This window comes from Neopelma chrysocephalum, unplaced genomic scaffold (assembly GCF_003984885.1).
Source record: "Neopelma chrysocephalum unplaced genomic scaffold, ASM398488v2 Primary Assembly neopelma1_132, whole genome shotgun sequence".
In the NCBI taxonomy this organism is placed as follows: domain Eukaryota; kingdom Metazoa; phylum Chordata; class Aves; order Passeriformes; family Pipridae; genus Neopelma; species Neopelma chrysocephalum.
In genome coordinates, this window is record NW_020897794.1 from 1,377,192 (window position 1) to 1,392,112 (window position 14,921).

Sequence of the window (14,921 nt, forward strand, 5' to 3'; positions counted from 1 at the left end):
AAGAAAAACAACAACAACAACAAAAAAAAACAACCCCGAGCTTCCACGGGGCTCTAAACAAAACCCCGATGGAACAAACGCCGTGTCTGGGAGAATAAATTAATCCCTCTTTAAACAGCCTGACTCAGGGCCGGCTGACGAGGGAGCTTGTTTTCTTTTAAAATAGGACGCGAGCGGGCCGGATTTCTGTAAAAACTGGCGAAATCCTAACGGGAATGGGGAGGAATAGGGACGGTGGAGCGTGCAACCCCTCCCTTTGCCAACTGAGTCACAATTTTCCCCCTTTCTGTCGGCGAAAGACTGACTTAAAAACACCGCTGTTTATGTAATTCCGAAGAAAATCCAGTGTACCAGAAAAAAAAAAAATCAAAAAAAAAAAAATCCTCGCCTGGCTTTTGTGAGCCTCGCGAGCCCTTTCACGCTGGATTGTTTTCTCCTGCTCTTTTTGAGCTGGAAAACATAAAATGTGTGATTGCAGCAGCAGCAGCGGGGGAAAAAAAAAAAAAAAAAAAAGCCCAGCACATCACCTTTCTCAAGGTAAAATAATCCTCTTTGCACGTTCCCGGTGGCGGCCGCTCGCTTCCTCACTGCCCTCCTCGGAATTACACCCAAACCCAACCCATGACACGAGTTTGAAAACCTGAGTTGAATGAATAAATCCGCCAAGAGCGGAGCACCATTCCTTTAGAGAGGAAAAATTCGTCCCTTGCAAGTACCAAGGGATGAGTCACTCGCTCGGGTTCTCTGCCTCCGAAAACACGCCGGGAATGTTCCGGGGAGCCGGTACCGGGAGCTGGGCGCTGGGTTTTCCGCCTTTTCGTGATGGATGCGGGTGATGCCATCGAGTTTGGCTGAGGTCTGGTGAATTATTTCTCACTCTAGTGGGCAGTTGTGATTCGCACGTAGGAAACTTCACGCTAGGAAGTTAATCTCCTTAGTTTAGGGCCATCTCCCTCCAAGCCGGGGCTGGTGTAAGTGCCTCGCTGCCTCCCAGCTGAGCGCTTTCCAGGGGAAATTTTTCCTGGGCTGGCAGGACGGTATTGCAGCAGGCGCTGAGAAATGCCAAGTAATGCTTTCAAGTACGTGTCCAGCTCCTCGCTGCTCGTCCGTGTTTTTTGAAGGTGCTGAGTTTTGAAATAGTGATGTCACAGGCTGATTTAGGAGTCGCCTTCGCTGCTTTTAATTAAGGAGTCAGCAGTTCACTTTCCCAGCGTGCGACTCGGAAGCATCTTCATAAAACCGTGATGTGGAAATTTTCCTCTGATTTTTTTTTTCTTTTTTTTTTTTGCCCCAAATAATAAAGCTTTCAGACCTCATAATAAATGCTGAATATCGTTTCTGGAGTGATTTTGTTAAAAATCAGCGATTTGGGTTGCGAGCATCCCAAGGCACCCAGCTGAAAGCAGCATTAAGGTACTCCTGATGTGACTTTCTTCTTCCCATTCTCACAGCACACAGCAGCCAAGACCCAGCTGATTAGTTAAAATTAGTTTAAAAAAGTGGATTTAAAAGCCTCTCCCCTGTGTCAGTTAAATAACAAATGCAAGTGACTGAATATTCATGCTCATTCTTCCTGGGGGGAGTTTTAAGCCGAGTGTGTGTTCCAGCTAGGAGAGGATTCCTAAGGGACAGTTAAATACCCGGGATATAAAGTTGTAATTTTTAGCCAAATGTTTTCAGAGGAGGTTTCGACGTCGTAATTTTAGTCCTGTAGCAATGGGCTGTGCGACTGTAAATCGCTCCTTCCAAATAAAGTTGTTTGGTTGTTTTTAGGTGGCATTTTGATGAATTGTATCCCTTTCTAAAGGAACAATCGTGCTACTGAATAAGCAGTTCTTGTTTGGATCTCCTTAGTCCCCGAAACGCTTATTTGGAAACCCACTTTTAGTATCTGGTCGGGAAGCGAAAGTTGTATCTGTTAATGTGAGGAGGACTCATCCATCAGATGGAGCGTTCAAGATATGACTCATCCTAATTTGTTGCTCTCACATTAAGGCTGGAGCACAAAAATATTTTAGCCTCTGGCATTGGAAGTTCACAATGCCACATCCTACACTCCGGGTCACGAATTGCAGGTTTTTTTGTTTGCTGCCCCCCCCCTCCCCACGAGGGAAGAAACTAGTGACAGAACGAGGGGCTTTTATTGCACGAGAGCCTTTCCCGGGCCGTCAAAATATCCCCAAAATGTTGACTTGACGTTAATTCTGGGTCAAGTAAAACTGTGGCCGGAGCCTGAATAGCAGCGCCCGCGAGAGGCGTGCAGCAGGTGCTGCCTTCCCTTCTCCAACAGGGAGTTAAAAAAAAAAATGCTGCCTGATCCTTTTTTAAAAGGCTTTAAGGCAGGCAGCCCTTGGAAACTGAGGAACACGGCTCGTGGCACAGGGGCTGCAGGCAGGACGGTGCTAATAACACTGGCTCTCTGGGAACCAAGATAAGCAGACTTATATAAGCAGCAGCTCCATAGCCTGTAGCCTTATGAATATACATTGTTTTATGTCCACTGTCTCCCTCAGATCCGTAGGAATAAGTGCATCATTACCTTGAAGTGCTGACGATTCTTTGAGGCTTAAAAATATCCATAAACTGCCTAAGTTTGAACCTTGTCCAAAGGATTTGGGCTCTCCATTATCCGATCTGTTAGCTCTGCCTTTGAAACTGTATCTCTGGAGCTATCATTAGGTGCTCTGCAGTGTCTTCTGGTGCAGTTTAGCAACACTGTTTAATGCTCATTTAAAGTTGTAAAACATTTCAAATTTTTTTTTAAATTAAAATTGTATTGAAGTGCTTAACTTGCTCAGTACTGTGCTGTTGGTGTGTAACGTGCAGGCTCTATTTTCATGCAATGTGGATGTCTCAGTGCCCTCTTAAAAGCACGGAAGATAAATGGTTGAAAATCCACAATTGACACTGAAGTCAGGGAAAAGTTTAATGGAGCTGCTGGAGCTTGTGCCGTGCCCTGATTTAGCAGCGTCGCCTCCAGGAGAGTTCTGGATCCGGCTCTTCAGCAATCGTTCTGCCAAGCAGCCCCTGGGGCTGTTGTTTGAGGTGGCTGCTGTGGCCAGGCAGGTGTGGTAATATCCAGCCTACCTGTTGCATCCTGACCTTGGGCACAGGCAGGATGGAAAATGCAGATACAGATGGACAGGCTGGCCTGGCTCCTAATGGTTCCCACAAGTTTTGTCTCCTGTTACCATCCCAAATCCAGGCTTCATCCCATGAACTGTTTTCCTGTCAGATAGGCTTGGAGTGTTAGGGAGCTCATATTCCTCCCCACATAGGTTAGTGTTGGTATCCCCTGGTGCTTTTTATCCAAAGATCACCAGCATCACTCTCCTGAAAAGTGAGATTGGAGTGGTGAAGGGCTTGTGAGGGGCAGGAGCCCCCCTGCAGCCAGGGAGAGGTGCTCTGGGGTGGCCTACTGCGATCCAGAGATCCAACTCCAAAAGCCTCCAGATCCAACTAGGAAAAAGTCCCAAAGTGAGCTTCTAGAAATACTGGGCTTCTCCAAAGGACGTGTTGAAATGGATTCCTGTGGGGAGAGCATTAGCCTGAGTGCACTCCCTAGCACTGTCCATCCTCAGCTGATCTAAAAGTAGGCAGGTTGGGGTCACACGCCAGCACAGTGTTTCATTCAGCTCTCGCAGCCTCGAGTCGTGCTATTTTGTAAGGGAAGCTGTAGGAGAGGAGTCCTGGAAGGCTGCAATACTGATCTAATGGGAATGCAAGTTTCCCCAAACACAGCTTCAGGCCTGGCACGCTGCGCTAATAACGAGCCTGATTTAAAACTGGTCTGATGAGACCGAGGCACATCTTGAATACAGATGCGCTTAAACTGGCTTAAGGTGCTGGAGTGATTTATTTTAATGCTCCATTAGGCTGAATTGGTCTGTGTGGTTTCTAAACCACTTTAAAATTGTATCTGCCAGGGTTTTGTCCCAGTCTGACTGGATGAGTTTTAATAGCAGTATCCACTGGTTTTCTGCCTTAGAATAACCAAGCATGGTGCAGCACAGGCTGCAGCTCAGCTGAGCGGTGCTGGCCGCGGTCCCCCCTCTGCCCCTTCCTTGTAGCTTCTCCCACTGATTCTGTAGTCCAAAGTCAGTTGGTATTGGCTGTTTTCAAACAGCTTTCAGAGTTTTTTTCCCAACACTCCCCCATGTGTGCTCTCCAGCATCTCTGGATGTCTCCCTGTGCGTATCGATTAGCTTCTCTTCCTAGCACAAAGTAGCTGCTGACGAAGAGAAAAAGGCCATGTCGCTATTCTTGTTAGTTCCAGACACAGAGAGCACAGTGGTCAGTGGATAAATGCATCGGGAACCTGCTAAATATAGAGATGTGGCTTTAGACAGCTCCCGATCCCAGTTGCTTTGGTTTCAGTGCTGGCACACTGGTATGAACACGCTGTTTAAATAAGACGCCTTATCACATCCTGGCTCTCTGTGGCTGCAGTTCAATTTTCAGCGTGCACTAAGCTCAACTTAAAGGTGGGGCGTTATTTTGCAACTCCTGTCAGTACCTTTGTCAGCTCCAGAGACAGTCCCAAGGTGGCATCTGATACAATCATTAGCAAAATGAGTTATCTGTTATGTAAAGATCAAACGCTGTGTTAGTAAGAGATCTGACAAGCATCTCGTTGTCTTCCATAAAAAGTTGCCCTCCGGAAACTTAATAATTCTTTGGTTGTTGTGCTGTGTCCTACACTTACCACAGGATCTGCACAGCGAGTGCATTTACAGTGCGAGCGGTTTATCTTGTCCAAAACCAGAATTATGTAACCTCCCCCTGTTGTTCCTTCCACGGCTTTTGGTCTAGAATATGCTTTCCTGTTGTTTGTAAATGTTCTCACCGTGTCAAAGTGAGCACCCATCCAGAGGATTTAAGTGTGAATGTTTGGTTTTAGGCACACGAAGCCTCCCATCACCAACAGCAGGCAGCACAGAACAGTTTGTTGCCTCTCCTGAGCTCTGCTGTTGAGCCGCCCGATCAGAAGCCGATTCTGCCCTTACCAATAACGCAGAAACCTCAGCCTGCACCAGAAACATTAAAGGATGCTATTGTTGGGATTAAAAAGGAAAAACCTAAAACCTCCTTTGTGTGCACTTACTGCAGCAAAGCTTTCAGGGACAGCTACCATTTGAGGCGTCACGAGTCCTGCCACACAGGGATAAAGTTAGTGTCACGGCCAAAGAAAACTCCCACCACAATGGTGCCCCTTATCTCGACCATCGCTGGTGACAACAGCCGGAGTTCGCTGGTTTCGACTATCGCAGGCATCCTGTCCACTGTCACTACGTCTTCCTCTGCCACCAACCCCAGCAGCAGCGCCGGCGCCACGGCCATGGCGGTGACGCAGACGGTGAAGAAGCCCAGCAAGCCCGTGAAGAAGAACCACGCCTGCGAGATGTGTGGGAAGGCCTTCAGGGACGTCTACCACCTCAACCGGCACAAGCTGTCCCACTCCGACGAGAAACCCTTCGAATGTCCCATTTGCAATCAGCGCTTCAAGAGAAAGGATCGCATGACCTACCACGTGAGGTCTCACGAGGGGGGCATCACGAAACCCTACACCTGTGGTGTTTGTGGAAAAGGCTTCTCGAGGTACCGTGTAGCGAATCCCAGGCGCGCCCCACTGTTGGCTCCTCACACGCAGGAAGGGTTAAGCTGGCAGAGCGAGGGGCTGGGAGAACCAGGCCTTTGAGGAGATGGGTGAGGGGATAAGGAGCCTTGTCTGCCTCCAGGGTGGGGGTCTCCGTCTGAGCCAGGTTAGCAGTGGCCAAAAGCGGTCACTTTTGTGGGAGAGTGGTTGGAAATGGCTTCACGACCTCATCCAGGTCCTGTAGGACACATGTCTGTGTCACAGGGGTGGGCACAGAGCCCCTTTACCAGCCTTTGCCACAGTCTGTGACCGAATGGGGCAGGGCAGGTAAACCTGGTCTTGTAACAGGGCTGAGGGCACTGCCAGAGCTCTGGGGGGAGCTTGCATTGCTGTGTCTGTACCTGTGCTTGCAGCAGAGAAAACATCAACCTTTACAGCTGCTGCGCTCTCACCTTTACACAAGGTGTGACCAAATGTACCATTTTTGGGTGTGTGAGGAGAACAGGGTTAAGGATTAAGCTGCAAACTGGGTCCCAGGGTGACTGTGAGGAGCTCTGGGTGACAGCCACTGGTAGGTGAGGGGAAGGTATTTATTCTGGGGGCTGCAGGGGGTCTCCAGCAGTGGCAGCCCACTCGCCAAGGTGTCCTTACTGTGTGTTTGTAACAGTGCATTTTCTCTCCTGTTCCTCTCTTTTTTGCAGGCCTGATCATTTAAGCTGTCACGTTAAACACGTTCACTCAACAGAGAGACCCTTCAAATGCCAAGTAAGGGCTAAAATGATTTATTAAGAACAATACTTTATTGTATCAGTACAATCTCAGGTGAATCTTTCCAGAGCTGTATTTACTCCCAGACTTTCCTTTGATAAACAAGTTTAGGAGTAAAGCCCCATCCGCCCGCATAACACAGTGCTGGAGTTCTGGTGGAAGTTTAAAAAGATGCTGTGGCTGCTTTTTTAGGAAGATTAGAGGCTTTTTGCTGTCTTGGAGATCAGCGTAGTTGCTCTATTTTACCATATGCTTAACTTAGTAGTAGGGTTGTAACAGCATCCTCAGCTCAGTGCTGATTTGTGATGTGTGCAGTGTGTTTCTCAGCATGTTTAAATCAAATGTCTCTCAGTACATCTATTTAAAATGGATGGGAATGGTTGATTCTGGATCCGTTATTTTGCTGGAAGGGGAAGGCAAGTTGTCGTAAGTTGATGACTGAGTCTAGGAGAAATAATTAAATTGCCCTTGAACAATTAACTGTTTTGCTTGGAATATCCATGCTTATTCCAACCTCTGTTTTACTGACTCATCTTATTAAATAAAAGGCTTGGGTAAAAAGAATAGCATTAGGAAGAGGTTTTATTTCCTTGTTCTGGATGGGAACAGACGTAATTGAGCAATTCAAGAGATCAAGTTCATATTTGTACAGTAAAATTATATCAGAAAACAACTTTGCCTGCTCCAGGCTTTTTTATAAGCTCCCTCTTGCTTTGGAGGGTAAGGCAACCTGCTATTTTAAGAAATTTCAAGTAGTATTGAGTATGATTTTTGTCCTGATTGTCGCAGAAACAAATACCACTCTGAATCTCTGTTCAGTAGCTTGATTTCGGTTTCTCTATAAATACAGGTAAAACTTAATGTTGTCAGTACATTTAGGATACTGTTAGGACCTGCAGGGTAAAAAAGGGCTCTCAGTGGGCCTTAACTGCTCCTGTAATGCTGCTGTCTGCACCTCAAGTGTAACTGTTGTCCTCCATCTAGACGTGCACTGCTGCCTTTGCCACCAAAGACAGACTGCGGACACACATGGTGCGCCATGAAGGAAAGGTATCGTGTAATATCTGTGGTAAACTTCTGAGTGCAGCATATATCACCAGCCACTTAAAGACACACGGGCAGAGCCAAAGTATCAACTGTAATACCTGTAAACAAGGCATCAATAAAAGTAGGTGAACGTTTTACAAACATTTCTAATAAACAGTGTGCGTGCGAAGGGAATTGCCTTTGATGACGTTAAAATGCAACAAGCCACCAGTCTGGGTGGTCACACCTCTTAAAAGTAGATATTTAGTAACAGAATCTGCTTCAGCTCAAGAATTGGCATGTGTGGAACTGGTTGGCTGCTAGACTGTGCTCTTATCCCTTAGGAATGCCCTGCAGTTTGTGAGAGTGCCCAGGTTTTCTCACCTTCTAATTACAGTGCTTCCTCAACTGTGCAGGCCTGGAAGTCCAACAGATAATTTGGAGATTTTAGGCTATTTAAGAACTGCTAAAATCTGCCAGGTTTCAAGTTTAAAGCATCACCTAAAGCTCATCAAAATTAGGAGAAAGATTTCTGTGCTTTCCCTGAGCTTTGACCCCAAGGCTTAATGTTTCCTCCCTCTGGCAGTAGCTGACAAGAAGAGGATTTAAATCCAGCCCTGATGTGTTTTGGGCATTAATGGCATCTGACTGGTGTTGTGCAGGAGGTCAGATGAGATGTTTGTAATAGTTCTTTCTGGTCTTAACCTCTGTGGAGGTGCTGCAGCCTGGACCTGGGAGTGCCTAGCAAACAAATGAAGACTTGACTTTCAAATACCTGTAACTTAAGTTAACCCACAGGGTTAGTAATATAAAATGGGTTTTCAGAGGAATCAAGAGGAAGAAGTAAGGCATGTCTTTGAAAATTTGTCCTTAAAGCCTTTTAAACTGTATTAATTTACAACATCCTTGCTGTTCCTGTTACTCCTGGACAATTTGAAGGTACTGGGAATGTCTGAAATGCCTGATTGTTGAGCTTAGTAGGAAATTTGGATGTGAAGTATTTTTTAAGGTATAGGGTTACAGCTCTGGCTTCCCAAGCCAGGATGGTGGTGCTAAGCCAGTTCACATGAGGCATTTAGAGCAGTTGTTAGAGGTGGGAATGATGAGCTGTACTGTGGCCAGGGAGCAGTGACAGGCTGTTCTGTGATGTAAAGGTAAACTGAAAGTTTTAAGTCATACTTGCAATAAAAAGTAAAAAGGTTTTTTATTTTTTTTTTTTGAGCTGGAGCTGAGGTTTAGAAAAAATGGAATCAGCTTGAGTTCTAGAGGCTCACTGGAGTCTTTGATTTCATTCTTCCTAAATACAAACTAAATAATCAGAAAGGAAGTCCATTTTTGGCAGTTAAAGGAGATGTTATTGACTTATATGCTGGTTTTTAGCTCTTGGAAAAGTAGTTTTGTAAAGCACAAAATTAATTATATGGTTTTAAACACCTCTGTGATGTTTTGCTCTTGGAATCCTGTGAGATTCCGCACGCTCTTTATGGAAGTTGCCTTTGTGATCTCAGCAGAAAACAGAGTAACTTTTCAAGGTGAATTTGTGTTCTTACTTAATTGGCATAGCATGCATGAGTGAAGAGACCAGCAACCAGAAACAGCAACAGCAGCAGCAACAGCAGCAACAACAACAGCAGCAGCAGCAGCAGCAGCAGCAACAACAGCAACAACAGCAGCAGCAGCAGCAACAGCAGCAGCAGCAGCAACACGTAACAAGTTGGCCTGGAAAGCAGGTAGAGACCCTGAGATTGTGGGAAGAGGCCGTCAAAGCGAGGAAGAAAGGTAAACCAAACCAATATTGATGGGTTTAGGTCTGTGAGGCAGTTTGCAGTTATGTAGGGAGGTCAGGGTGTCAGGGGGGATGTTTTACGTCACAGTTGCATTCCCGGTGTTAGAAGCCACAGCTCAGAACTGGCAGGAGGAAACAGGCCCAGGATTAGGCTGTTACATGAACTCCTCTTTGCTTGCTCCCTTTGGTCTCTGTGTCCACAGCAGCCCTCAGTTACAAAGGGAGGCTTGTGTCTGCTCCAGGGCAGGAGTGTGGGCTTTGACTTGCATGTGGCTTTGAGCTGTGTCTGTGCATATTTACCCTTGTTCACTTGCGTGTATATGTGTATATATATATATATATGTATATATACACACCCCCCTCTGTCTTTGCGTCACCAGTTTGCATGTGTGTGCTTTCTGTTCCTGTTCATCTTTTCTCTCCCAATTTATTCCATCTACTTTGTCATCATTAACTCTCCTGGCCTTTTTCTAGACCTCAGAGAACTTACTCTTCTCCCTCTGTTGCTTTTTTTTCATTACAAAATGAACTCATCAGTGATCCTGTTTTTCATTAGTGCTGGATCACAGCTTACCTTACCTGTGCTGCCATAATCAAAGAGGAATTGCTTCCCGTTGTTGGCCACTGTGTCAGTTTGTAAAGAACAAATTGCTTCAGTGTAGCGTTTTTAGGATATAGTAGTTTAAACTCTCCCATTACTGCTGGTTATTTGTTTCACAACAGTTTGATTTCTAATGCCTGTCATGTGACTCTTGTGGATTACATGTTTTAGAAGCTCTTAGTGACCATTTACTGTTTCTCACTGGCTGTTTTTAGGAATGTTTTTGACTCACCTTATTTTTTTCTTTTCTCCTAACCTTCCTTTCAGTTTCTTCAATCTGTTTTTCTTTTCTAGGTCTTGTTTGTGTTTTAGGCTGCTTGCTCCTTTCGCCTTGTTATGCCAGTAATTGAATTCTAGGCAGTATAGAAACAGCTTATTCATGTTAAGATGTACTGATAACAAAAACATAAATATCATCAGGCCACTAAGCAGATAAAGCAAATGGGTGTTGGATTTAGAAAATCTCTTGAGAATTATTTTCCTGCTTGTTTCTTCCTATGTCTTGTTCCTTTTTCCCTTCATTGCTTATTGAGATTATTGAATATGCTTTACCAGAAGTGGTTTGGGGCAGGATGGGGGGTGAGGGAGGTGGGTGGGTAGGAGTGGTGTCAGACTGATGCTGTTAGCTTTGTTTAACTGGGGAAGGGGCATGGGTGAGAAGTGTCTTTGGGTGTGACTATGCTTGAAGGTGAAGTTAGACCAGTCAGTGCCATGCCTGAGCTGCTCTTTCCTTGCTGGTTCTCCTGTGCTGGTGCCACTTGTGGTCGCTTTGCAACACTAGATGGGATTTTTTTAGTCTAATACAATTTATTTTCACAATTTTTATTTTATTTTTTTTTTTTACTCTTTCCCTTCCTTTCCACCCCTCCTAGCTATGGACTTTGAAGAACCAACAGTAACCCTTGAATGGGGCTAATGTTGCTTTCAAAGTTACATTTGTATTGCCCGAGTGGCAAAGCGGACTCTTTGCTCCTGTTTTACCTCTGACACGTGGGTGTAACTGAGCTTGGGGTCCTGCCCTACAAATGTGGAATAAGACACGACTTTAGCCATGCTGTAACGCTGATGCAGAACACGATTTTCCCCTGGTTTCTTTAGCAGTCAGCCCTCCCCTTTCCCCTCCTCCTGTTTTTGGAGCCTCCTGGTGTGGGTAGCCGGCAGGTGGTGCTGATGGATGTGTAGAGAGCCCTCCTTCCCCCCTCGGCCCCCCTCGCCAGCCCCGCTCCCCAGTGCCCGGCCCTGCTCCCCAGCCCCTGCCCGCCGCCCTCCTGGGTCTCCCTTGCTCAGCACTTCATTCCTGCTTGCTGCTAAACCGCCCCAAAAAACCCCAAACGAATGTGGAAGCTGAGGAGCTGAAGGGGGTTGAAGGATGTACTGCTGGGGTAGGCTTGGAGTAGAGGTACTGTGAGCAGTGGAGCAATTAAGTAGCAGTAATTAAGACTGAAATAAGCAGGTAAATATTGAAACGAGCTTTGCTTATCAGTCCCTAATAATGACTTTTTAAAACCTTCACAGAATGTCAGTTCACCTTTGAGAAGGCTATAGAGTACGTACCATTCGGTATGTACACTCTCTCCTCTATTTCTAATGTTCCCCTTGGGAGGATTTTTTTGATTGTACAGTACTGTTTTTATGAACATGGAAACCCTCTTGCTAAGACAACCTCACTTGAATTCTCAGGAAAAAAAAAAAATTTGAATTGAAATGACCTGCATGAGAGTTTGTATTTCCTGTAGGCTATAGAATGTTAACAGTTTTAACTTACTAATAATTCCTAAAGAAAATTATTCCGGAATTTGTACCTGTTCTTGTTTGGTTTTTGGGTTCTTTTGTTTTGTTTCTGTTTTGTTTAAATCTTGTCCATGGGGTTTTTTTTATGTGTTAAAAACTTTTTGTCTTTTTTATGTCTCATTTTTAGAAGCTGCTAACTTGTGCCAAACCTCCACTGCTGCTACTACGCCTGTGACTCTTACTACTCCATTCAATATAACGTCCTCTGTGGCTTCTGGGACTATCACAAACCCAGTCACAGTGGCAGCTGCAATGAGCATGAGAAGTCCAGTAAATGTATCAAGTGCAGTTAATATATCCAGTCCGATGAACTTAGGGCATCCTGTAACCATAACCAGTCCTCTGTCCATGACCTCGCCCCTCACGCTCACCACCCCGGTGAACCTGCCCACCCCGGTGACGGCTCCGGTGAACATAGCGCACCCCGTCACCATCACGTCCCCCATGAACCTGCCCACCCCCATGACGCTGGCTGGCCCCCTCAACATAGCCATGAGACCAGTGGAGAGCATGCCTTTCCTGCCCCAGGCCTTGCCCACCTCTCCTCCCTGGTAAACAAGTTCGAAACAGTATTAAAAAAGGATTGAAATGGAATCCTTACCAGCAGTTCTTTTTTGGGTTTTGTTTGGTTGGGGTTTTTTTTCTTTTCTTTTCTTTTTTTTTTCTTTTTTTTTTTTTTTGGTTTTCGTTTTGTTTTGTTCCGTTGGGTTTTTTTGTTTTGTTTTGTTTTAGTTCATAATAAATTCAGGCTAAGGCACTGGGGCAACACCATCAGAGACCACAGTAGCATCCTCCCCTTGATTTGGCTCACATGGTTCAGGCTTGAGTTTCACTGGAGCACTTCATTTAAAGTAAGTTTTACCTTGTAGCTGACTGATGATGAATTAGAGCAGATACTTATTTGCCAGAGTTTTTAAAGAAAAAAAAAAAACAAAAAAAAAAACAACAAAAAAAGGTAATTAAAAAAACAGTTTTATGTTTTATCCCCTCAAATTATAACTTAGAAAATTATTTTAATCTAAACACTAGCAAAGACCCCTCTGTATCTGTGACAGGGTGGATGGCTCATTTTAACCTGCCAGGCAAGTCCACTGTTTCTGAGCTAGTGTAGAACCTTTGTCTGTGTTGATGTTTTGTTTTTTTTTTTTTAATGAGTAAATGCATTACAATGTTGTCATTTAAAAAAAAAAATGCATTTTTGGAGAAAATATGCATTTTACCTTTGGGAATATGATAATTTCAGGCAGCATTCCCTATGGGAAAGGTGATACCAGCTCTGATATGCAAAGCATATGATAACTTATCATTCTAACTTCAACATATAATAGGGATTGTGACCTGATATTTGGAGATGTAAATATTACCCAACATATTACCCTAAGGGAATAGAGCATTGTAGTCAACATTTTTTAAAAAAAAACTGTTATTGTTTGGTGAGAAACAGCCATGGCTGACAGAAGAGGAGTCGAAATGTATGTAAACATGGTCTCTGAACAGTCAGACCCCCATGGGACTCTTATCTAGGAGCAAAAGGAGTGCTTGGAAACTTAAGAAATATTGCTTTAAGCTGGAAGATTCTGGAGGCCCTGGGTGTGATTTTTATGCCCTCTGCCTCCCAATCAGAGCCTGCTGGTGTTCCAGCAGGGGACAGACGTGTTAGTTGTTCACTAGAAGTTTTGTCTTATATTAAATTGTATACAGTTTTTATTCTAACCACTAACTAGGTAGGATGCCCCTCCAGGACAAGCAGAGAGCGTCTTTTAATTTCTCCCCTATTTCTTAATCAAGTGTTGTGCAAATCTGTTCAACTTTGTAAATATTTGCAAACATCATCATTTTTACGTTATTCTTCTATTGTGTTAACACATTTCTATGAATTTGTGGGAGTTCTGGGGTGCTGAGCTGTCCAGCCCAGAACTGCTCCATAAATGGTCACACATGTTTAAGCTACATGTGCTTTTTATTTCTTAACCTGTTTATCTGTACATAAAGTAGAAAGCAAAAATCTAGGGAAACAGATATACTTTTTAGACTATCATGTCACATATTCACATTTTTAAAACTTTGTTTAAAAAAACAAACAAACAAACCACCCTAAACCCGAGACTCTACATTAAATAAAAAAATTAAAAAAAAAGAGGAAAAAAAAAAAAGAAATTACAGTTGAGATGTTTTTATCTTAATGAATTTGAGAGCTCTGGAGATTAGCGTGTGCATTTTCACAGAGTCATAGCAGGACTGACCAGTCACACTGGACTGCTTCCGTTCCTCCCGGGCCGTGTCCGTGCGAGCAGTGATTGCCAGGCTGCTGGCTCAGGTGACAGGTATCTGTATCCTTATGTGAAACTGTTCTAGGGGCTTGGACTACATAGTAAAACAAAAACAAACAAAAAAAAAATAATAGAGCTTAGTGTAAAATAATTTTATAAATGATCTTTTGTACTTTAGGACATCAAATTGTACAACTTTTGTATATATAAAAGCTTAGGAACTTTCTGTTTAGCAGAAAGGAAACACATTCCTACACTTTTAATGTATATGTTTGTTATAATGTCCATGTAAACATATGCCCTATGTTTGTGCCTTTTAATTAGTTTGTCTCAATAAACAAAAATGTAGAGAAGAATATGTAGCTATGACTTTGTTACCACTGTTCTTCCTCCAGCTGTGTAGAGGTCTGTGTTTTTTGCACTGTGTGGAGCTCGGCGTGCGGGGAGCGGCACGGCCGGGCCCGCGGCCCCAGGCGCATGCACCCCAACCCCCCTCCCCACAGCCTCCCCTGCATGTTGGGACCTGTAGATTGCCAGCCATCTCTGGGACCCCCTGGCCCACCACACCACCTTGCACCAGTTTTCCAAAGTAGGTGTAGCCTTCCGGGTCTGGGTAACCCACAGAGATGACCCTTAAGGCGAAGTTTGGGTGTCCCTGAGCTTAAAAAAAAAACAAAAAAAAGGAAAAAAAGCATTAAAAGCCAATATGAAAATGTGTACTAGAAGTGGTTATCTATGAATTACTTACAATAAACAGGTGTGAGACTTAATTGTATGTTGTCAATTACTGCAGTATTGACAGAGGGTCCCTCGCACAGCCTGGCTGCTGTTATTTTTATCCCAGCAGTGTAGCAGTAGAATAAACACATTAAACACCGGCAAGGAAATTTTTCACTGTGACAGAGGCTTCCCAAACCACTAACCATGGTGCTCTTAGCGTGGCGTAGGAAAAGGGCTGTTTCCTTTTTATTTTATGTTGGTTCTGCTCGACTGTACCTGGTTTATGTCCACAAAGCTGCATTAGCTAATTGTCGACCTGTTTCATTTGTACTTGGGTAAACATTTGCTTTGTGCCGTGTATTA

The 14,921-nt window shown here is 44.3% G+C and overlaps 1 protein-coding gene across 2 annotated transcripts; it reads left to right on the forward strand.

Annotated features, from left to right (window-relative positions):
- The first annotated feature begins 515 nt into the window (after nucleotides 1-515).
- VEZF1 (vascular endothelial zinc finger 1) lies at nucleotides 516-14,529 on the forward strand. 2 transcript variants are annotated; one of them, XM_027698704.1, is made up of 7 exons: nucleotides 519-856; nucleotides 4,901-5,598; nucleotides 6,298-6,361; nucleotides 7,349-7,532; nucleotides 8,954-9,169; nucleotides 11,293-11,337; nucleotides 11,696-14,529. In XM_027698704.1, the coding sequence occupies exons 1-7, from the start codon at nucleotides 827-829 to the stop codon at nucleotides 12,121-12,123; spliced, it is 1,665 nt and encodes a 554-aa protein (XP_027554505.1). In that variant the 5' UTR covers nucleotides 519-826; the 3' UTR covers nucleotides 12,124-14,529. The 2 variants fall into 2 exon arrangements, with proteins under 2 accessions (XP_027554506.1, XP_027554505.1); XM_027698705.1 differs by lacking the exon at nucleotides 11,293-11,337 and having other exon boundaries at nucleotides 516-856.
- The last annotated feature ends 392 nt before the right edge of the window (nucleotides 14,530-14,921 follow it).

Excerpts from the sequence above, each read along its gene's own strand:
- VEZF1 (XM_027698704.1), top strand. The coding sequence starts at position 827 with ATGCGGGTGATGCCATCGAGTTTGGCTGAG. Across the intron at positions 5,599-6,297 it reads TGTGGAAAAGGCTTCTCGAG|GCCTGATCATTTAAGCTGTC; the intron begins GTACCGTGTAGC and ends TCTTTTTTGCAG. Across the intron at positions 11,338-11,695 it reads TATAGAGTACGTACCATTCG|AAGCTGCTAACTTGTGCCAA; the intron begins GTATGTACACTC and ends TCTCATTTTTAG.